General features: G+C 43.1%; 2 protein-coding genes across 6 annotated transcripts; one reads left to right on the top strand and one right to left on the bottom strand.

Annotated features, from left to right (window-relative positions):
* Nucleotides 1-2,202: 2,202 nt before the first annotated feature.
* On the top strand, nucleotides 2,203-12,028 carry LOC135240468 (vascular endothelial growth factor D-like). 3 transcript variants are annotated; one of them, XM_064309950.1, is made up of 8 exons: nucleotides 2,203-2,688; nucleotides 2,792-2,907; nucleotides 8,056-8,302; nucleotides 8,815-9,005; nucleotides 9,418-9,542; nucleotides 10,170-10,298; nucleotides 11,278-11,352; nucleotides 11,696-12,028. In XM_064309950.1, exons 2-8 carry the CDS (start codon nucleotides 2,818-2,820, stop codon nucleotides 11,703-11,705), a joined length of 867 nt encoding a protein of 288 aa, XP_064166020.1. In that variant the 5' UTR covers nucleotides 2,203-2,688; nucleotides 2,792-2,817; the 3' UTR covers nucleotides 11,706-12,028. The 3 variants fall into 3 exon arrangements, 2 of the variants coding, with proteins under 2 accessions (XP_064166020.1, XP_064166021.1); XR_010325701.1 differs by lacking the exon at nucleotides 2,203-2,688 and having other exon boundaries at nucleotides 2,696-2,907; nucleotides 10,170-10,285; XM_064309951.1 differs by lacking the exon at nucleotides 2,203-2,688 and having other exon boundaries at nucleotides 2,697-2,907; nucleotides 10,170-10,285; nucleotides 11,278-12,028.
* LOC135240467 (cystathionine beta-synthase-like) lies at nucleotides 11,266-22,420 on the bottom strand. Of its 3 annotated transcripts, none has more exons than XM_064309949.1 (16): nucleotides 22,258-22,420; nucleotides 21,088-21,678; nucleotides 20,187-20,402; nucleotides 19,668-19,774; nucleotides 18,821-18,955; nucleotides 18,518-18,597; nucleotides 18,190-18,394; nucleotides 17,892-17,983; nucleotides 17,131-17,256; nucleotides 16,648-16,732; nucleotides 16,292-16,397; nucleotides 15,583-15,660; nucleotides 15,120-15,254; nucleotides 14,677-14,785; nucleotides 13,586-13,670; nucleotides 11,266-12,584 (listed from the first exon to the last, which is right to left on the bottom strand). In XM_064309949.1, exons 3-16 carry the CDS (start codon nucleotides 20,393-20,395, stop codon nucleotides 12,460-12,462), a joined length of 1,677 nt encoding a protein of 558 aa, XP_064166019.1. In that variant the 5' UTR covers nucleotides 20,396-20,402; nucleotides 21,088-21,678; nucleotides 22,258-22,420; the 3' UTR covers nucleotides 11,266-12,459. The 3 variants fall into 3 exon arrangements, with proteins under 3 accessions (XP_064166019.1, XP_064166017.1, XP_064166016.1); XM_064309947.1 differs by lacking the exon at nucleotides 22,258-22,420 and adding an exon at nucleotides 21,760-22,230; XM_064309946.1 differs by lacking the exon at nucleotides 21,088-21,678.
* Between the last annotated feature and the right edge of the window lie 525 nt (nucleotides 22,421-22,945).

Raw genomic sequence — 22,945 nt, 5'->3', positions numbered from 1 at the left:
TAAGAATACAGAAGTAGTCATGGGGTTTGTGTGAAAGTGGTTTCAGCCAACACAAGCAATGTTGAAGTAAATGGCAAAACTTTGATCTGCTTTTTTTAGATATCCCCAAAAGGTCTGCCACATACAGCACAGTTACTGGAAAGTCCTCATGTCTGTGTGAAGAAATTGGGAACAGATTGCCTTAGAAACAATTCTTAACATTTTTATTGAAAATTCAGTTTCAAGGCTGGGTTACGTGAGGTTGGAGGGAGTGTGGTGCTTTTGCTGGGTTTAACATAGGTCAACCAGCACTTTACTGTTCATATGGGTGACTGCAACAGGATAGCCCTGCTAGTTTTCTTTTAAAATCACTATAATTTGGCAACTGCTTTACACAAATGTGATAAATCATCATGACTTTTTCTTAGGTTTTTTTCCCCAGGGGAATCTGTGTGGACTAATTAATTGAAACTTTTTCTACCAACAATTTTTTTGGGCATTCTAAAATATCTGGTTATCAGCCTCTTGCCCAAGTAACTATTGCAACTCCTGGTTATTTTATAAAGATTTACAAACATGAATATTTTCAGCACACTTCACAGCCCACAACTCGGGCCTGCTGTAGGCCATATTCATGGTTTGCTAAGATACACGGCTCACAGCCAGTATGCTCTGTATTTGTGTTATAAAACCTTTGCCTGCACAGTAAAATGTTCAGTGTTAAATCAACTCTTACAGAGCATGCTACACTGAATTAACACTGGATATTTTACTGTGTACCACTTTGCTTTTCTAGATTATGGTCTGATGCCCAGATGTTCCCTGCAATCTTTATTAATGTAGACTTCACATGAAGCACAACACACTGTGGCAACTAAAAAGATGTATTTGACCTGTGGTGACCTTTCCCACCAGTTGTGTCCTAGAAGTAAAATCAAAGTTTCAAACAGTCTGGCTGTTGCTAGCACTGTTTGAGAAAACCAGTGAAGGTCAGATAAAGGAAAGCTGCTTCTCTGTTTGAAAGAACTGAAAGACTGAAAGACCCTACTGTCACACTTCTGGTTTTGTTTAAATTGGATTGTTATTTGAGTCAATAATGAAGAGCAGGAAAAAACACCTGAGTCTCAATTTTCAGAATATATTTATCTACTTCGAGCAAGGAATGCCCTTTGAAAAGCAATTTAATAGTTCTTAAGATGCCTTCGCCTTTCTGGAATGTAGACTTGTGTCGTGAACTGCATCTATACACACACACAACCCTACTACTATTGTAGTGACCTCAGCAAAATAGCAGCCAGGATGATTGCACTTGAGCCATTGAGCTCATTTATTAACACCAAAAGAAAGCAGCTTAGACTCAACTACAGGAAAAACAGAACTGCCAGTTCAGTGCAACTCAATGGGGGATGCCCCACTAGGGCTGGCGGAGAGTTCACCTGTCAGGAGCTCTGCTAGCGTCCTGCATGCCCCCTGTAGTTATCCAGCTGCTTTTACAATATGAAGCTGTGTATCTGGGAGACTGCCCCTCTGCATCTATCCAATGATCTAGACTCTTTGTGTTGAGGAAGTCAAGCTTAATTAAAGATGTTATATCAGACAAGATGTTATGGAAACTACAATAATTAAATACGTATTCTTTAATGTGAGAAATACTTAAAAGTTGACACCGAAACAAAGAAGTTAACGGGATGTGTTATTCTTCATTTTCCACAAACAAACCAGGGACACCCAGGCAAACCATTTACAGAAAAATTAAATCCAACATCACCCATCTCAAGTTACATTTTGTCATTGTTCTCACTTGATGAACCGTATAAAGTGACTGGATATTATTATGAGCTTATGTTAAAAGCATTATGGTAGTAATGGCATCACCTATCCATATTGAAAAGTTGGAAAAACTTGTTAGGAAGCTTTGAATAAAAAGTTATCACACCAAAATAAGAACACGTATTTTTACCAATACTACACAGTAAAATGTCCAGTGCTAATTCAACTCAGAGAACATGGTTAAAAAGTAAAAGAAAAGACACTTTGTAGCCTAGTCTTTTCTTTTTAATCAAGTCGTAGTTTTAATCATTTTCTTTTTAATCAATGGATTCCACCACCGCTGCCGAGATTTACGTTTTAGTAGGCTTATCTATCAATGTCACTTAAACGGAAAAGTTTAGCTGCAACTCCGGGGAGAGGCAGGGGTCGTATTTCAAATTCATTTCAGCAGAAGGCTATCGTGTCTCAGCCATAGACTGTATAGGACTCAGTCCGAGAATCAGCAGCGTTCTACTATGCATTTGGCTCTACACAATGAGCAGTCAGACTGGGGCCAGTTTTTTTCCTGTTCAGTGACTGGATCGTATTTAAAAGACATGCCCAAGCGAGGTTCCAAATGAGCTACGATCTGTGGCTGAAAATGCGACCACCGAAGCTAGAAATTTGACAACCCCTTGGACCGGATGAGACTTTTGTAAAATGGCCAAACTCGTTCTGACTCAGGATGTCGTATTGCTTCTTAAGGAGGGCTAATCAGAGTGAAATGATTGCTACTGATCGGTCTCCGAGAAGTGAAGTTAGGCAACGACACGCTGCTGAATTAAATGTTGCATCACCAGAATTGTAGTCTTTTTTTCTCTCTGGTCTTTGATAACTCTTTCCGTAATCTCCAGTTGTAGTAATTTTCCGCCTGGCAGGTCCTCCCACGCTCACGCGCAGGTATGTATGAGTAGGCTGCAGTCTGTGCGGAGAGTTCATAAACTTTGTCAAGTACACTGTGTGTCTTTAGAGTAGCCTAATCTTCTGTCTGACCCTGGTACAGGACACTGTCTGGATACTGAAGGAAATATGAAGACACAGTTTGCGATCGTGGTGCATCTGCTCGTGATTTTCTACGCGAGAATGATGCTGACGCATGAGGACCGCAGCGCCCATAAAGTGAGTGATCTAATCTAAATATTCTTTATCTTAAATCCGCGTCATAATAGCGATTATGGTAATATAATGATGGCGGTAGTGCCGGTATCCATTCTTTTTTAGACATAAGTGGATGAGCTACACTTGAAAAATATATTTTTTTAATAAGAATTGCGCTTCAAGTAACACGACTAAAGGAAATTATTCCTGAACCAGACTGACAGCCACGTTGTAGGAAAAACTGATTTTCTGAAAGTCAGTAGAACTCATCGGCTACTCTTCAATTAGTAAATTAACTTAAGTACGAAAACACAACTAAAATGTAACTGCCAGTAACATGAAAGATTAGACGTTTTCTGAACACTTCTAGCTCATAATATCTGTAGGCCTAATTATTCGGGATGGTTTATTTATTTATTTATTTATTTATTTATTTATTTGTAAACAAATACGGCTCATAATATAGAGACCAAGTTAGAGGAATTAACATTTAGATATGTGTTTTATATTAACGCATCACGGTAAATGGTATGCATGTAGACTAGACAGAATGAAATAGGATTACTGAATATAGGAGGACTGACAGATAATTGCATATTACAACATGACGATAAATCAGAGAGAGGGTTGATTAAGGTGATGAGTTGAGATTGAACCACTTTAATCGTTGTGTAATCATCTTGTTGGATGTTGAGTAAAATTACTAAAGGAATATATTTTGCAGCGCATGTACGGATGCAGCATAGGTAATTTTATTATGCTTGATTAGCATTCGTTATTGGCAGGACTGATCAACTGCCCACTATGAAAGTTGCGAATTAGTTGCATGAATGGCCATAGGTGCCAATGTAAACAATGGATACTTAAGTAGTACCCCAGACTCCATCAGAATTGCACAGGGTCACTGAATTTATGATGTCTCCATCCCAGTCCTCTTACAAAGCAAAGCAGAGAAGGGCATTCAGGAGAAAAGCTGGCACAATCCCAAATCACAAGAATGCCACTGTTGGATAAGCAGCATGAGCATGTGTGTTGCCCACCTGGAATGTAGTCACAATAGCATATGTCTGCAGGAAAGGCAAAAAAACATGCCTTTTTGTCGATGTAGTGCAATGCAGTCAGGTAACCCTCAATTGCTACCGGTGGAGTTCTACAGTGACTGGTCAGTCCTGCCAGGATTTATAACCTCGGATGCCTCTATTAGCTGGTGTGGTGCTTAAAGCTTGCGTTCTCTGTGAAAACCTTCGTTAGTTGCTAACGGACGGTTGGGTCAAAAGCTGCTGTGTTCCTTTAAATGTTACTGATTCACAAAGTACTGTGGACCTCCTCTCCTCCTAGCTGGAATCCTGATATGCAGGTCGTTGCAATTTGACACAGTTCAAAAAGTCAAGTCAGCAACACAAAAGTGTCAAGGAATATTGCTAAGGACAAAAACATATTTTTTAAAAGACCCTTCTTATGAATGTGTCACTATATTATGATGGTGGTGGAGCAGAGAAGGTTTCAGATAGAGAGGGTACCACAGCACATGTGCCACCATGGGGAATCAAGCCCCCAGCCACCCCAAGGGCCACACCATAGAATCTCCCCCATTTTTCTTTTACATAATACTGCAGCCTTAGGTCTGTTGTTCATAAATATGCAGATATAACAGGAAGTACACCACTGATTTTTTTTTCCAGGAATATCAATGTGAGTCTAGTAGTCTTTTTTCTCTCATGTAAGTCATACACACTGATGCAAATTGGAAACACGTTGGTTACAGCAAGGCCTCCATGCTGAATTCCTGGCAGAGTGAAAGCCTGAAGCCTCACTACAAATGGCCCGAGAGAGCATATTGAGAGTTCACACATGGGCTATCAAATTGAACTCCTCTCTCACCTCCCAATTCCTTGTTAGCCAATCATCTTTCCCCTTCCAGTGTAAACTGAGGTAGGAATACTCATTGTTCCTCCCCACCCCTTGTGTTTACATCACATTATATAAATGGAAGCAGGCTGGCCACTCATCTCCAATATGCTGAAAGGATCCACAAGACTGTGTCACCAAACAGCCTATGGGGAAATTAGCAGAGATTTCTGTCTGCAGATAAGTTTAATTAATGACAGCTGTCCTGCTCTAGCATCAGCTGTGTAACTTTCCACTAGTAAAAGCCTGCTTAGGGTGTCTTGCTACATTGTAACCAAGAGCAGTTTCATTTTCACATTTATCTCTTTGATTCTGTACATACCATTCAAGGGTTGAAAGTTGAGTTTTAATGAAAGCGAGAGTTCTGATAACCTTTTGACCGCCATGTTTGACAAGACAGTGATTATTTTTGTAATGCTTCACAGACATTTGTAGGGCTCTGTAAGTATGAGGCAGCCAGTAAACAAGCTGCCCATTGTTATAGTTCTCTTGCATTAGTGTGAGTCATTGTTAAACCTATTTGTACTGTTTCTTGGAAAGTGAGGTGGTTTTGGGAGCCTGCCTGTCTGATCCAGGAAGCGTGATCATTGGCTGCCCAGAGAGAAAGTGGAGGGGAATCTCCACAAGGACTTCCCAGCTTGGATTGTACTCCCACAGTTGCTCACGGCACATTTTTGCTGTGTTACTGTGTCAGAGGTACTCACTGTGACTGAACATGGCACACAGGACGGGCAGCAGCAGGCCTCAGTTTAGACAGATGCCTAAAATATTCCCCTCACATGATTTCCTGAAATTCCCTATCAATTCAACTGACTCCTATATTCCATTTACCGTTCACACGCATGCATTTTTAAGCTGAAAGTACACACCCCCCAACCATCTGGCAGGACTGTGCACAAACCTTTTGTTAAGATGTCACTGGGCTTCCTGAGTCCTGGCCCATGCAGGGTCCTTCTGGAGAAGATGGACAGTTGGGGCCTGGTGAGCTTCACTGTCTTTCCTGTGCCTGAGGGTAGAAGATGCAATTCAGTGCCTCGTGCCTTTTGAGACCCATCACCTGCCCAAAGATCATGAATGCTGTCATTGGACAGGAAGTGAATTTTCACTCTGAAGCCAGAGCAGAGCTGTGAAAAAACCAAGTGTGTGGTTGGACATGCTTACATTTATGAGTATGACCTTTGCTCAGTAGTTCCCAGGATGCAGTCATTTGTAACCAGAATGACGTCTCAGAGTGACGTCTTCCACGGACAGCTGCAAGTTATCAGCGGCACCCCAATACCCACCCCCCTCCCCAACCCCTTCATAATGCTGTGGTCCCAAGCAGTCAAATATGGTGTTATTCCCCATGGTTACCCAACCCTATACATTCCAAGGCCAGCCCAAAAAAACCCTGTATAACTGAATTGTAGTTGGACTGGATGAAAAAGGTGTTTTTGTTATTTCTGAAATTGAGAGTGGTATTATTGTGTGGTGTGAAGGCAGCCAAGGCATAAGCATCAGTTGTTTCATAAGAGGGCCAGGGGACAGAGCATCCCATAACTCATAGACTCTTGCAGTGGTGTCAAGCTTCAAATCTGGACTGCGAGAGGCCAACCACTGCAGAGAGGCACTGACCAGAGAAGGAGGGTTGTGTGTAATCATGCTGGTTTTGACAGTCCCAAAGGTGAGAACTAATGGGTAGAGTTTTGTTTTGAGATATTGAGCTTCAGAATTTTCAAGTCAGATATTATATTATCTTTTCATGTGAATTTGCTGCAAGTTTTAACTTGATGAAAACAACGCTTTCAGGTTTATAACCTGCTGTACAAGAAAAGAACATTTGGTATGTACAAAAATACAGGAACATGTTGATAAGTAATAATTACTATCCCAAGTTTTTGGCAAGAATTCCAGGTAGCGCCCTTTAGATATAAAATTCTAATACTAATTTCTCTATACATTCTAACTTCTGACCAATATTACTGTGCAATGTTTTGTTTCCTGGTACTGATCCTGAGAAGATAAGAAGTTATTTATGGGAAATAGCAGTTTGCCCAATTTTTTTAACAAAGGGGAATGATGAAATGGCTTTGAAGTGTTAAGCCAGATGAGCCCCATTCCAAATCCACTCTGGCAGGAAGCCACACCCATTTTCTTGCAAATCAGAGGCTGCGGGACATCTTCAGACAGGGTGTCACTTCCGGTGTAGACTGAGTGGATTCAAACAGTAATAATGTAATAACTAAAACCATAGAAAAAAAATACTGCAGGGAGAATGACTAATATGAATCACAACAAGCATTTATGGGAACAAGGGACACACATTAGTCCAAGAGTTTGTAAGAGTGCGTCACCACCAATTAAAAGAGCGCAAGCTTGTATTGCAAAGGAGCCCACCACACATTGTGACGTGAGGTAATTTTTGGATTCTGAAAGGAAACCGACTTCCCAGATAGCAGAAAATGCTATCAGAACATTAGGGAGGATTGCATTCAAATTCCCAACTTGTGAGACAAGATTCTCCAAGCAGTCTTAAAACAAAGTATTTTTGCACTGCACATGAAAATGCTCCAAGCAGGTAAAATTCCAGGGTCAGCCATGATACTGAACAGATGTATGTGTTAGGAACACTTACCCTAACTTAATGAATCCTGTGGGACCCAGAAATTCTTAGTTTACACAGTCTACATCATTAAGAATATGTTTAACATGCATTTCTTTTGGAAAACCACATATTTCTGTCTTCAGTCTATTCACAAGTCATCATGTTCAAACCTGCAAGATGTAATCATTTCAAATTTTTTTATTTCACTAAATAGTTCCAGCCCTTACATTTTTCCAACAGCAAGCATTCCTGAGGATTTTTTAAAAAATCCTTAAAGTGCAAGCTTTATCTTGTGAAATGTTTGGTGTCTCAGACTTGATTAGTGGCATTAAGAGGTTCTCTGTGAAGCTTGCACTGATTTATCTAGGGCAGTGTCACCCTCTTGTGGTAGGGAAACAGTCATTATATGTATGTGTAAAGGGATGTTTTTTTCTGGGTTATTTATGTCATTTCAGCTCCAATGTATGTTTTGGATTGGCCCAGACAGTCTTTTGTGTGGTAAAGGACATTTTAGATATTTGAAGAACTTTCTGAAGAGCTGCCTGCTTTTCTGTGGCACTTACAGGGCAGTCGTGGGCTTGTGAATTGAAGTGAGACTATGATGGTAACTCTGAGATACCTGGCAGGATGGAATGAAAGCAGTCCACGCTGTATTAACGCACAGCCCTCATCCTCAGTCCAGGAGGCGAGACAAGTGGGAGAAGGCCCTCCGGTCAGCCTCCAGTCTGGAGGAGCTGCTGAAGCTCACAGACTTCCACGACACGAAGCTGTGGAAGCCTCGCCTGCGGCTGAAGCACGCGGAGCCGCCCCCCAGCCGCGAGCCGCACCGCTCGCCCCCTCTCGTCTCCCACCGCTCCACCCGCTACGCTGCTGCCCCCTACAGCACGGAGGTCACCCAGCAGATCACCCAGGAGATTCTCCAAGGTGATAATGTCTCACTGATATTGCTGTTAATGTTGACATCAACTGTTTTCCTTTGAGCACCTGCTTTGTGTTTTTTTGTTTTTGTTATGAGTTGCAATTTCAGGCTCTCTCATTCTGGTCTCTAGCATTCTGCCACGCTCTCATCTTGAGTGTTTACCTATTCAGTGTCATTCTGTCATTATTATTCCTGTTTTGTTATTGTAATTGTTAATCCAACACAATTACAATAACTGAAAATTATTTTGATTTAATTGCAGTCACTTCCCTGTGGTACGTTCTGCAAAGCACTGTTAGGATGCCATTGCAAAGCACAAAATAAATAAAAAATCTCTATAGAGAATATGTACTCTGTCGCTAGCGGTGGTGGATAATTATGCCAAACAAGCCCAATCAAATAGGAGAGATGGCTGTTTTGGGTACCAAACCTCCCTCACCCTCACACCTTCCATCATTTAAGACGCTGCATCTTTTGCTAAATGACTGTCTTACCTGTGCGCGTGGTTCCCTTGCAGCCATTGACGAGGAGTGGCAGAAGACCCAGTGCATGCCCAGGGAGACTTGCGTGGATGTGGCCAAGGAGCTGGGCACCAACCCGGGCATGTTCTTCAAGCCGCCCTGCGTCTCAGTCTTCAGGTGCAGCGGCTGCTGCCACAGCGAGGCTGTCACCTGCCGAAACACAAGTACAACCTATGTCAATAAAACAGTGAGCGCCTTCTTAATCTGCCTCCTTCACTATTTTAGAGTATAACCACAGGACATTTCTACAAGTTCTAGATGCCTCGTGTTACATGATTTTAATATTTTCAAAATCTGCGTTTGTAACGGCTCCTGAGAGGTTCAGTGGCGCTTACCACAAACACAGGTTGAGCCCTTTAGCCAACATGTTCCTAGATCAATGCATTCTACTTCTGAATGTGTCCTCCACCAATTATAACTGAATAATTTTTTTGTGATTAGTTAGAATGAAGTAACACCATCTTATGTTCAACATTTGACTAGATGAAATGCGGGCAAAGTTGAACTTAAGAGGCCTAAGAGATACTAGCACTAGAGACATTAATTTTTTTAACATTTTGTGAAAGATTGTACTTAAGGCTCTTGTTGTTTTTCTGCAGCTCTTTTCTGTGATTCCTTTTAAATACAAGCCAGAGCCAGTGCTGATAAGGGTAGCAAATCACACAGAGTGTGAGTGCATGGAACCGGCTCTGATTCGACGCCATACCCCCCAGCACAGAAGTGGGTAGGTCCAACAGCTGAGGAGAACAGAACTGTGGATAAATGCTCTTGCTTCTGGGCAACACCGCCAAACTTTCAGCTCTTTTGCTTCCACACACATTGAAATCGTTCAACATAAGAACTGAGGAATAAGAAGAATAAGGGCTGCTGTGACAAAAGTAATAAACTTACTGATGTCTCTGCGCGGAAGGTTACCCAAGAGTGTTAGCGAAAGGCCAAACAATGATGTCCCTCTTAGAAGAATGGTCAGCATCTATTTAGTTTTTTTCCAAAAAAAAAAACTAAATGAATTGTGAACAAAGTTGACCAAAAATACACAATTAAATGCCAGACAGCTCTCTCCGTCATTAACTTAAGTTGAAAATGACTGAACAGTCTTTGTTCTTGCTCATCAGACCAGGTTCCACTATGTATGTTAGATACTGTAGCTTTTTCAGATTCTTGTGAAATTTTAAAACAAAAAATCCAAATTATTCCAAAAAAATCTCCACACCAACCATAACATACCTTCATATACACGACAAATTCTGAGTGTAGGTGAAAATAGATATAACAATTCTCAGTAGTACAGTAGTGAAGTAATGTACTGGTGTCTAAAGTATATAAAATAAATAAATATTTTACATTGCAGGTGTTTCCCAGCACAGTGGCCCTCACATTCAGAGGCCACACACAGCCTGTGCTCTAGTGGGCTGATCTGGGACTGTGCTGCGGACCAGTGTGTCCCGTACCCTTCCAGGAATCAGGGTGAGTTACACAGGTAATGAAACACTACTGTGCTCACGAGACAGCAAAGCTAATCTGGCTATACTGGTACTGAGTGTATAATTTTCACCCCATGTTAAAAGCCCTTTTTTATGTGTCTTTTTCAAGACAAAGCCCACAACCACGGAACCATGGTTGTGGGCATTGGTTTGAGGGGCGAGACACAAGGGCTTCAGAGATGCTGGGTGGCTCACTAGGTTAAGGCACCATGTTGTGGTGCCTGGATGAGCCCCAGTCTCAGATCAAATCTGGACTGTGCCAGTGCCGACTGTGGCCCTAGAATGACATTCAATTGTGTTGCCCGGGGTCCAGAACGATTCCGTCAGTTAGTGGTCTGTGCTTCATTGCTCTTGAGCAACCCCTGCTGGTTGTGGGCTGTGTTGTGAAAACAGCAGGCTGGCAACCCCACGAGTTTAGGAGGAGACCAGTGGATGTCTGCATTCTCCCAAATTGCCAGCAGGGAAAAAAAATAAAGCTATTCATTTCAATAAGGACACACGGGCTTCTCAGACACCAGATCAGAACTCAGTGGAGAGAACAGCCTTTAGTGCAGAAATATAACCAACAGAAAGAGGCTAAATTCAAGATGATGATGCTGTTCTTGTTAATTCTCAGAATGTGTTGCGTACTAGTGTGTAAAATTGCCTTGGATTGTCTGGACTTTATTAACAAGAAAGCAAAGACACACCCCTGTATGTTTATATAACATGCATTTTGTATTTGTATTACTCTTGGTACATTCATTTGGAAAGTTAATAAAAAAACAAAGGGTAGCATTTGAACCTTAAAGCTGAGAGAGCAAAATTAACTGCTGGGTATTTTTACATTCAAGGGGTAACACTGATGATTACATAAATTAAAGAAATTCTGTTTCATTTGTCACAAATTAGCCCATTGCAACACTGATTGTTTTTTCACTTCCATTCTTTCTTTTTTTGGGGGGATTGATGTTGATGTGTGTCCTGCTTCACCAGACCCCTCTTTCGGTGTCACTTAAACTCCAGCATCTGTGCCACGGACGGCAAACGTGTCGACCAAGCCTCCTGCAGGTAGAACTCCTCATGCAATACCTTCCTGAAATCAAAGTGCTTCTTATAGCTGTTGAGGCCTGGGGGTTACTTTTATTCATGTCTTTTCTTTCTATTCCAAATCGAGCACAAAATTCTAAATGGTAAATGAGTGTTATATGGTGCCATAAAAAGTAATTCCAATTGTTGGCAATGTTGTGTAGTTGGTCTTTACTGTTAATTTTATTATTATTGGTGAGTGAAACTTGCCTCATGCTCACGCATCACATTTCCGTACCTTCATGTAGATCTTCTTATAAAAATTTTTTTTTTTTGAGTGCATTTTAAAATTCCTAACATCCCATTGTTTTGTTCTCTTACACAGCTGTGAGTGAAAGCACCTTCACCGACACACAGACATTTTGCAAGACTAATTGTTGGACTTGGAAGAAATGCTCTTAATTTATTTATACTTATTTATAATTACTTTACATATTATTATAACCCATCTCCAGCTTTAACACCACAACAACCATGTTAAATGTTTTAACATGTGCCATTGTTACTTGTGCTGTTATGCAAAGGCCTTAAGCACTGTCTTGTGTGCACTGAACAAGCATGTATTGTACTTTTTAAAATAATATTTTTATAATTTGTTACACTGATCAATAATTATTTAAATGTAAATACTTGTTATTAAAATCATTATTTTTCTGCAGGTTTTGTTCAAATTATTTGTACATGTCTGGCTCGTGGTCCCGGGTAATTGATGGGAGAAATTTACTGGTAGTTTCTAATGAATTCACATTTAAGGGTAGCCTACGCAGGGTGAATGAGCGGGGTTTAAGACTGAGATTACTTTTTTTTGGAAACAGAGGACCATAGCAAGGCAAAAGAAATCCTGCATAGTTCACCAAGTTTCCAATCTTGTCGCCATAGAGGATCTTTTACAATAAGTTTCTCAGTAGGTTCTAGCAAATCATGAAGCAAAGGCAAACAAAAGAAAGAAAAATCAATATTTGTCTCCACCAATCCCAGATCAACCTGGAGATCAGTAATCCAGTCAGATCACCACAGTTGCTTCGTGACATCAGAGCAGCTCATCTGGGTGCATCTGAGCTATGGAACAATTCATAACTGTAAGCTTGATTACATCTCATCTGTGTGCTCTGACAGAGTTCTCTTCTGCCTTCCAGTGACAAAGTTTAGCAGGTCCATAGCGGTCACCACCCCGAAAACCATCTGCCGTAGGCAGGGTGCGCCATCCGTCAGGTCTGCAAAATACGGAGAGAAGGAGACAGAAAAACATAGAGTAGTAATATCTATCCACTAGCATTTATTCAGAAGAATGTTCCAGTTCGTCCTGCATTGAGATGTCAGCCATGGAAGTTCAGCCTAAACACATCCCTACATGAAACTTCACCAGCGAATCAGCAAAAATTTACAATTAAGAATAAAGATATGCTGAAATTATGCAGCCACATCTCCTGATTGCAGTACTCTTGGGTCATAGTGATGTCATCTGTGAAATGTTTTCTCACTAGAGAGCAGTCTTCCACTGCTGATGATTTCCCTGCACTTCACTTTGACTTTCAGTGCTCATGCCTGCTGCCCACAAAATGAAACCCCCAGGCTTTCTCACAAGACACTGGCGTACTGTGAACATTAAGGAACTAGTCTCCCTTGATGCCCGTCAAAGTTCTGTGTGCGGGTTTCTTAATGCTGGGGGGGGAGGTTGGCACTCTACAAACTGTCTGACCTCAAGTTGAGCCAAAGCCGGAGGAGGACTTTGCTTCCACCACAGAGACTAGGTCAAAGTTGTGTTTATCCAGTTACACTGTAGCCAACCCAGAATACACGCTGGAACTTAAAAGTTCTTTCAAAGCTGCATGAGAGCCAATTTGATAATTTTTTTGTCTGAATGATTGACTTTAATTTGAGATTAACTTGTTGCATAAGGTGCAATGTGCATTTTTCGTCACAGCTATATTATTGTAGATCAACACGCTCCACCATCGCAGTTACAGAACGTTCACTGCAGAGGGCATGAATCGGACAGACGTCACACAAGTCACACTCCATCACAGACAAGACTGTCTTAAAGGGAAAACATGAGGAAAAGGGGGGAAGAAATGAGCTCAACTACACTTCATCCAAGATAGCGAGGTATACGTGGTGAAGGTGACCATGACAGGCAAGCAGAGAAAGAGACAGTGTTAAAAGAAACATGAAAAGAGAGAGATGGAGATAGTAGAGGCATAAGAGGAAGACTCACACTGAATCTGCTCGTGCACCACCAGGGCGAAGTGGTCGGTCTCCAAGATGCGAGACAGCTTGCCCAGATTGTCAGTAAGACGGACCTTTGGGAGAAAGAGGATGGATATTATTTAAGATAGATTCTAGCCTCTATTTCTCATTTACTTTGCAAGTCAGAGCAGAAGTGAGCTTCCCTTCTTATCCAGTAGTAATTCACAAAATCAGTGACTGATTAACCGTTTCTGAAATGTTCTGCAGATATAACCTAATCCATTTACCCTGAAATGAGGGACATGGTTTGTCCCTCCTCATGTTGTTGGTGCTAATCGTGGGTAGAGCACTGCTGTCATAACCTTAGGTGAGTTGCTTAATATAAAGTGCTTCGGAAAACATCCAGCTGTTCAAACGAATATTAGAAATATGAGCTCTGCAAATCAGATATCCCAGATAAGGACATTTGCTAGTTAACGGAAAGTAAACACCATTTTCAAAACACTTTCAGCTTCCCTTGATAAGTGCCTGGCTTTACTTTCAGTGACAAATGGGTAGCCCGCCCTCCAGAAACTCCTAGAATGACCTCAAGGACAAATGTTCCTGGAGACTGGTCGTTTGAGACGTGAAGAGATAGAGGGAATGTTTTCCCAAGCCAAAACGGCTGCCACTCCTATGATATCTAATCTTACTATGTGGCAGGTGGCTCCGAGGTCAGCTCAAACCAGAGACCTCAGACGGGAGGCCACAGGGGGAGGTGCGCAAATGAGACAGGCTCGTGTTTCCACTACAGGAAAGCACTCTCTCTCTCTCTCTTTCACTCCCACCCTCAAACACATACATAAACCAAACACTGAAATTAAGAATTTTTATATTGATACTAGACTTATTATTTACCACATAATTATTTTGACTTTATCTACTCTAACTAATTTATTAATCATTGGAATCTTTCATTTACAGAGTTGGCAGAGAGGCACTGTTCCACAGGCTAGGACGGGCTGAGACATACAGAGCCACACAGGGTTGATCCTTCTCTCTCCCTGTTCCAGACCCTTGTAGCTTTTTGTTATCTGAAGCCAGGAGGAAGACAGTGGAGGCAGAGCTGTGGAGACTGACCTGTTTGAACTGCTTGTACAGGACCTTGCTGACGGGGTCAGACGGCTTCACCTTCCCAGCCAGCACGGTGGACAGCATATTACCCAGAGTCACCATGCCCAAGATCAGCCTGCAAATGGAAGAACAGGGGCTAAGATCAGCCTTCAAACGGAGGAACAGGGCCCAAGATCAGCCTTCAAACGGAGGAACAGGGCCCAAGATCAGCCTGTGAATGGAGGAACAGGGCCTAAGATCAGCCTGTGGATGGACAAACAGGGCCTAAGATCAGCCTGTGAATGGAGGAACAGGGCCTAAGATCAGCCTGTGAATGGAGTAACAGGGCCTAAGATCAGCCTTCAAGTGGAGGAACAGGGCCTAAGATCAGCCTCTGAATGGAGGAACAGGGTCTAAGATCAGCCTCTGAATGGAGGAACAGGGGCTACCCTACCCAGCGGCAGACCTACCCCGACTCATCGACAACGGGCGCCTGGTCGAAGGCGTTCTCCTTCAGGATCCGGATGGTTTTCTGGCAGGTGACTGTGGGCAGCACGGTGAGAGGCGCCGACAGGTTCAGGCCCTGCACCTTCTGGTTCCACCACCTGGGGGAGCCGCAAGAGCCGATTCATATCGCGCTACTCGTCCCCCAACACATTTTTGTCAAAAGTGAGTGAACATGGAACTGTAAATATCTTTTTTTCCCCAATACTGCACATAAAAAAAATTGAAAATTGTTTTTAAAAAATGTAATAAAAAAGCACAGATGCAACACAAACAGTGCTATATAAAGCACTGTTTATATTCAAGCGCTATACTATAGCATTGATAGCACCAATCTGTATTGTCTTCAACTAAGAAGGTCCCTAGGAGAAAAAAAGTATAAATGTGAAAAAAACAGGGTCCTCTCCCACCAAAGGGGCGTAGTCTCACCAGGGTTTGGAAACCATGATGTCCTCCTCCCTCAGGAAACCTTTCTGGAACATCCAGTTGTCACTGAGGAACTTGGACCTTAGAGACAGGACATGGAAAACAGGGTCTGAGATGAAGTTCCACATACAGTTTTATGAATGGAGAGACTGACACTGCTCCCAGTGAGCCATCTGCTGCTCTTATCAATAAAACAGTTCAGAAAATTTGGATACTGTATTCTACATAAAAAAGCCAAACATTTGTTGCCTCTCCCTGTTGCTGCCAGACCACATGACCACCCATACCACACCTCTGCCATGCCAACCCCCATCAAAACCACTGCCACACCACTGATTCACTCATCCCCACCACACATCTACCAAATCCCCGATACACTCCAACTGTCTCTTAAACATGTCTCTGCTAATCCCCTACCATCTCCCAGCCATAGCCAAGCCATAAATCTGCAACATGCCCCATCCCCAGCACCGCCAAATCACTGATTCTTACCCATCATTACCACACCCTCCCAAACTCCAGCCACACCTCTACCCACCCGCTGCCACAACCCTATAAAACCCCCGCTTCACCTCTACCCAAACTCCTGCCACACCCCTACCTAACCCTGGCCACACCCCTAAGAAACAACCGCCCCACCAGTCATACCAAACTCCACCCCTACAGAGCCCCTGCCACACCCCTGACACACGCCGGCGTCCCTGGTCCTCACATGTAGTTGCGGATGGAGTCAGGCAGGACGACCACACAGCACTGCCCCTCCTTCAACTCCTTCGCGGCCTTCACAGCTGCGGCCATGGCAGTGCCCGAGCTGCCACCTGGCACAGGACAGGGGCATTTAGTCGCAGCGCCTGAAACATCTCACCCTGCCTCCCGACGTCATCAGGAACAGTGGCTCCAGTTCAGATGGAAATCAGATGGATGTCAACACTCCCTCTAACCAGGAGGGTCTAAACTCTGACTGAAGTCATTGCCCTTAGCCCACTAGGCCTACTGTGTGCTTTGGCTTGTGCTTGTGTTTGAGTGAGTGCCCCAAGCGAGTGGTGGGCGGCGGCCAGGGCAGCATACCACACAGAAGCCCCTCCTCCCTGATTAGCATGCGCGCCATGGCGAAGGTCTCCTCGTCGCTGGATTTGTACCAGTGGTCCACCACCTGTGGGAAACTCGCACGCATGAACACACAAAACTCAGCCTGGGGAGCCACATCAACTATAATTACATCACACACCAGAATAATCCCGCCTGCAGGAAACCAGGAAGAGCCATCTTTAAACTGCTAACTGTCCTGAACCTGGGTTTGAGCCTTTTCTAAATTAGGATTAATTAAACAACATTATTAATTCAAGGTAAGGCTCATCAATCAATGGCTGATTCCTTTCAAGTGAACCAAGTCAAACCTTTGAATCCACACAACTTTATGCATTTAAAATTAAAACCATCTTAAGTCTTTTTCATTGAACAAAAACATGGAATATTCTCTGCCTTCACTTTGGCAGCTCACAAGGTATGTGTAAGCATCCATTTTCCCATAATGAGCATACAGGGACTCACAGATCTGTCCAGCACAGTTGGGATGAAGTCGTAACCAATGCCTTCAACTTCATACTGGGTCTTGTCAGTCTTGTTCAGTTCCTCTGGTTCTGCCAGAATCGAGCCTTCAGGGTCCACCCCCACAATCTGTCAGGGGGAGAACACGGTAAGCCCATCAACAAGCACACACGAAATGGTAATCCTGACGAATTCAGCCATAATAAACACGAACCCAACACTCAGACATCATGAGACATAAAACTAGTACCGCAACCACAGGAACGGTAAACTACAAGCAAGAGAAAGACCTCAACAGAAACAGAGCTATAAAAACACAGGACAATGGCAGACAAAGCTCTTCTTTTGAACTTTGATCATGAGCATAGCTAAACAAACTTTTCTTTCTGGAAAAGGCTTAACTGGCTGAACATCTCTGGGGGTGCCCAGTCTGCCAGCAGGCATGCTTGTGCAAGCTGGTCTGGGGCTTTCTGTTCATTTTACCCCCTTTTACACGTGTAACCCACAGCACCCGTTAACATACAGGTCCCCTATACAGAAAAATTCTGTGTTGAGCCTGTTCACATATGGCATGACCGTTCCGGACAGACAAGGCAGGATTGTCTACCCTCAGAAGCAATGCAGGAAAAATGTTTGTCTAAAAAACAGCCAGACGTTTATCTGAATAATAATTTTGAGATGTAAATCCTACCAACACAACACAGCCAGATTAGGCTCATTTGGTTACATTTGGTCCGAGGGTTTATGAATCGTCTGAGACCCACCTTGACATTTGGGCACCTCTCCTTGAGCTTGCGGGCGATGCCACTAATGGTGCCACCTGTGCCAGCACCAGCCACAAGCATGTCCACTTGACCTGCAGGAGACAGGGGAGGAAGGACGGCATGAAGGCAGAGTGGTTCACATATTCAAACACACTCAATCACACACACTCAAGTACAAACATGCACACACACACAAACACACACAAACATACACACATGCACGCACACACACATGCACATCCACACACACAGACACACAAACACACATACATTGAAAAGTGGAGGAAGAGATCCACACCATCACACTGTTCCAGGATCTCCTCGGCCGTGGTGTCGTAGTGGGCCAGGGGGTTGCTGGGATTGCGGTATTGGTCCAGAATGTGAGAGTTGGGGATCTCGTTCTTCAGCCTCCAGGCCACGCCCACGTGGGACTCGGGGGAGTCGAAGCGAGCGCTGGTGGGCGTGCGGACGATCTCCGCACCCAGAGCACGCAGGACGTCCACCTGAAACCCGCAAGAAAGCCCCGCGCTTAAGGTAGGATCAGATCACCTGATCATCAGATGCACATGTGGCCTTTTCATAAAAGGGAAAGGATGTGACAGAGGTCCAGGGAGGCCAGCGCACACCTTCTCCAAGCTCATCTTCTCTGGCATGACAATGATGCAGCGATAGCCCTTCACAGCAGCCGCCAGGGCCAGACCGATGCCTGGGAGGGGGGAACAAAGCAGGTATTTCGCTGTACATATACATGGACGCTGTGTGCATATGTGTGTAAGTGTGTGAGAGTCTGTGTGTGACTGTGTACAACATATCCCAGTGGACTGTGGGAGAACTTCCCTGTGAGTCAATTGCAGTTTCCCAGATGAGGGCTGTGCACAAACACACACACACATACCTATACACCCACACACAATAACACATGCACACACCAGTGTTCCCAGATGTGGGCTCAATGATAGTGTCCCCGAGTTTGAGGATCCCAGCTCTCTCAGCATCTTCCACCATGCGCAGACTGATCCTGTCCTTTACACTGCCCCCTGCATTAAAGAACTCGCACTTCCCCACTGCAGAGAGAGAGAGAGAGAGAAAGCGAGACAGAGAGAGAGTGACAGAGAAACAGCAAGAGAGAGAGACAGAGGTGATTTAAGGTGATGTGTAATGTTGGTAACTCTACATGTTCAGAGTTGTACAGAGTTATGTAAATGATAACCGCCTGCAGCTATTCATTCACTGCCTGCCAAAAAGACAGCACTGGGTTACATTACCAAGAACTTTTAGACTGTTTGTTTTTTCATCCTCATCATGAACTAAAAAAAGAGGAAGGCCACATTTAAAAAAATAAGGCCACCTCCTGAAATTAAACGCTCATCCTGAAAAAAGAACAGCTTAATCAAGTCAGCATTTTATTTTCAATTACACTCATCAATTAACTTAAAATAAACAGTAGCTACCTTTTTTGCTTCGGTTTAACAGGTGTGCAACAGGCACACCTCTGAATGAGTAAGCTCATCCTTTGAAAAAATCAGAACATGCTTATAATAAGCGAATGTCAGGCATTTTCTAGATGATGCGTGTCAAGTTAACTTCAATTCTTAAATAAATCAATGTTTGCTTCCGGTTACAGTAGTGGTGCCACCACAGCACCCCTGGTAGATCTTTATGGAACATCGCATGCCATTTAAAGCGAAATGTAGCTTTCAGAGAATCGTTGCAAAATTCTCTGCATCGTGAATACAACACAGACATGTCGGCTGGGAAGAGGGGGAGGACACTCACAAAGCTCGCACTTGAGTCCGTAAGCCTTGGATATCTTGTTCATGCGGACCATGGGCGTGTCCCCGATCCTCCTCAGGATGTCTGGCAAAATCTTAGTGGATTTTTCCCTGAAAATAGAAGGTTGAGGGCACCCAAATCACCCACCGTGACAGGCACAAGAGAAAGCTGAACATACCACCATAAATCCACACACTGACAGCAAATAAACACAAACTATAACAAGAAAAAATGCACGGAATTAGAGTGGACAATTCTAAACAATGCTAATTTAACCCTGGGTATTCAGGGGAGTTGGCTAAGCTTGCAGGTGATACAGATTCATAAGAAATGTACAATAAACACTTTACCTTTTCCCACCCCAGACCTTTTCTCCAGAACGTGGCTCAACCATAACAACTTCCTCTATAAATTTAACAGCACTTACTAATGGCACCTCCAAACTAAACTTAAAATATTACATTCTTCCTGAATATAAAACTGTCCCTAGAACTGTAAAGGAATTTTAGGTGTGCTCCTCACCTTTCAGGGTGGCTGTGTGGGGACTGAGAGGGCGGTGCACCCAGTCTCCAGGTGCACCGACTGGGCAGATCCGGGCGAATCCAGTTCCTACCACCCTCCGCTCCATTCATTTGGATAGACCCATCCTCCTCGCTTGGGAAGATCTGGCCAGGCCGGGCCTGGGCAGCATGGGGGCAGGCCAGGGCCTGGTTGATGGTCTCTGATGGCATGGCTCCCCTGAGGAACCGAGGGGGGAGGGTGCAGCTTTGATGCTTTCTCACCAGATTTTACACATGCTAACAAGCATTTTAAAACAAGTAAGCTCAAAAATGCATACAATTTAAATAACGTGGACTAAAATGTGTAACGTTAGTCATATTCTCAAAGCTTTTTCCAAACCAAATGTTGGGGAGGGCATTGCGTTTAGTTTTTTTAGTTAGGGTGACAAATTATCAGCATAATGATTCTACTGTTAAATATTCAACGAAAACACACGTGTAGTGCATGACAAGCAGTACTAACTATACTATTTTTGGAGAGACCATTTGAGACAGCGTCTGCGAATAGAACTAGAAGAGTAATGCACTACGGTATCCGTGTTTGCTTGATGGTGTCTAATTTCAAACGGAAGAATTCCATATCTGTATCCTCTAATAACATTTAAAATAACCTGCCCGAAGCTGGGGGGTTGAGAACTGAAAACAAACGTGCAAATCCATCATCGTAAACAATACATTTAAATAAACGCGACGATTGTTTGCAAATATATGCTTAATGTTTTCTATTTAGATTTTTTTTTGCGAGTTTTCTATCTTTATTGTTTATACGGTACAAAAAATACCTGTTTAAAATGGTTTTCCGTTTACTTTTTAAAGTTACATGGCACAACATGACGCCGTACAAGGGCACCATAAACACTCACCATACAGACGCACATTTCAGCGAACACGCGTTTACAACGTATTGCAACTTAAACCCTTAAGAGGTCAGGCAGTTCATATTTGGTGCCAGGTTTGTTACGTCAACATAGTACAACAATGGCGCAAGAAATATGTTTTACGCAGTATGTTAAGTGTTTTAGCAATTGGTCACTGTTCTTGGTTAATTCCTTACAAGCAATCCCTAAAATCGGTGTACTATAAAATTGTAGCAGCTGAGACGTTCAGACCATCCAATAATACCATTTTCATGTGGGGTGCTCTTAAAACCACAATGCCCCAAACTTTCAGATGTTCCTACTCCAAAAAATGCATTCAACAGTTCCGATAAGCGCCAATTAGTCTACTTCATTTCATCCCTGAAAAGCGAGATTGTAGCTATACGAAATTTTACTAGTCTACTCTATCATGACGGTCAGTTGTCACCAAACTCTAAATCCGTGATTCCGTAACTTCTCATTTAAAATTATTTTCACTTAGCCTACCTGTTCAAGTGATTATATTTTTCCAGCCACTGACCATTTTGATTTTTTGCGAGTATTCGATCTTTCTTGTTTATACGGTCCAAAAAATACCTGTTTAAAATGTTTTTCCGTTTACTTTCTAAAGTTACATGGCACAACCTGACGCCGTACAAGGGCACCATAAACACTCACCATACAGACGCACATTTCAGCGAACACGCGTTTACAACGTATTGCAACTTAAACCCTTAAGAGGTCAGCCCAGTTCATATTTGGTGTCAGGTTTGTTACGGCAGCATAGTACAACAATGGCGCAAGAAATATGTTTTACGCAGTATGTTAAGTGTTTTAGCAATTGGTCACTGTTCTTGGTTAATTCCTTACAAGCAATCCCTAAAATCGGTGTACTATAAAATTGTAGCAGCTGAGACGTTCAGACCATCCAATAATACAATTTTCATGTGGGGTGCTCTTAAAAGCCACAATGCCCCAAACTTTCAGATGTTCCTACTCCAAAAAATGCATTCAACAGTTCCGATAAGCGCCAATTAGTCTACTTCATTTCATCCCTGAAAAGCGAGAGTGTAGCTATACGAAATTTTACAAGTCTACTCTATCGTGACGGTCAGTTGTTACCAAACTCTAAATCCGTTATTCCGTAACTTCTCACTTAAAATTATTTTCACTTACCTGTTCATCAAGTGATTATATTTTTCCAGCCACTGACCAGATTCGCTTCACCTTGCGTCAAACCACTCCGCACGCCGTTCAAGTGCGGTCAGCAGACTGACGGGTGAATCACCGAGTTTGCTCGGCGCGTTCATTGGTCGAGTTAAGGGCGTTCATCTAACCTCCGCTCACCAATGAGAACCAAAACTCAGGCTTTATTCGCACCATCCACAAATTTCTTTGTGGAAACTGCATTTAGGGTTAGTGACGGTTAGTGTTTCTCTCAGTTTATGCTGAGCAAAACAGACAGTACAAACAGGTGGATTTGTTCAGCCCTCAAAACTGAATAAATTTCAACCGATGTAAACTCAATCAAAACCAACCCCTATTTCCTGATAAATCTATGGTGACCATGTACTGGTCATACACCACATTACATCCCCAGGCGGTGCAACAATTAGAAACAATATCCTCCAACAAAATCAAAGTTGAACCTATTTTTAAAAATCTGACAAATATAAGATTTTTTATTGGGCGGGTAAGGTATCACCACCCCGTCCCCTCGCCACCGGAGTTCCCCAGGGCTCAGTCCTCTGTCCCCTTCTCTTCTCCTTATACACCAGATCCCTTGGCCCTGTAATATCTGCCCATGGCTTGTCCTATCACTCCTATGCAGACGACACGCAACTCTTTCTCTCCTTCTCCCCAT

This window comes from Anguilla rostrata, chromosome 15, assembly GCF_018555375.3.
Source record: "Anguilla rostrata isolate EN2019 chromosome 15, ASM1855537v3, whole genome shotgun sequence".
NCBI lineage: Eukaryota > Metazoa > Chordata > Actinopteri > Anguilliformes > Anguillidae > Anguilla > Anguilla rostrata.
Note: the sequence above shows the minus strand (reverse complement) of the source record. Positions and strands in the feature narration are given on the sequence as shown.

What these genes read in the sequence shown, in the direction of transcription:
- LOC135240467 (XM_064309946.1), bottom strand. An exon ending in ATCATGGTTTCCAAACCCTG is followed by an intron (nt 15,255 to 15,582) that starts GTGAGACTACGC and finishes CGGCTCCCCCAG; the next exon opens with GTGGTGGAACCAGAAGGTGC. An exon ending in CCCGTTGTCGATGAGTCGGG is followed by an intron (nt 14,786 to 15,119) that starts GTAGGTCTGCCG and finishes TTCCATTTGCAG; the next exon opens with GCTGATCTTGGGCATGGTGA.
- LOC135240468 (XM_064309950.1), top strand. Translation starts at nt 2,818, where the DNA reads ATGAAGACACAGTTTGCGATCGTGGTGCATCTGCTCGTGATTTTCTAC. An exon ending in AGGACCGCAGCGCCCATAAA is followed by an intron (nt 2,908 to 8,055) that starts GTGAGTGATCTA and finishes CCTCATCCTCAG; the next exon opens with TCCAGGAGGCGAGACAAGTG. An exon ending in AATCAGGGTGAGTTACACAG is followed by an intron (nt 10,299 to 11,277) that starts GTAATGAAACAC and finishes CTGCTTCACCAG; the next exon opens with ACCCCTCTTTCGGTGTCACT.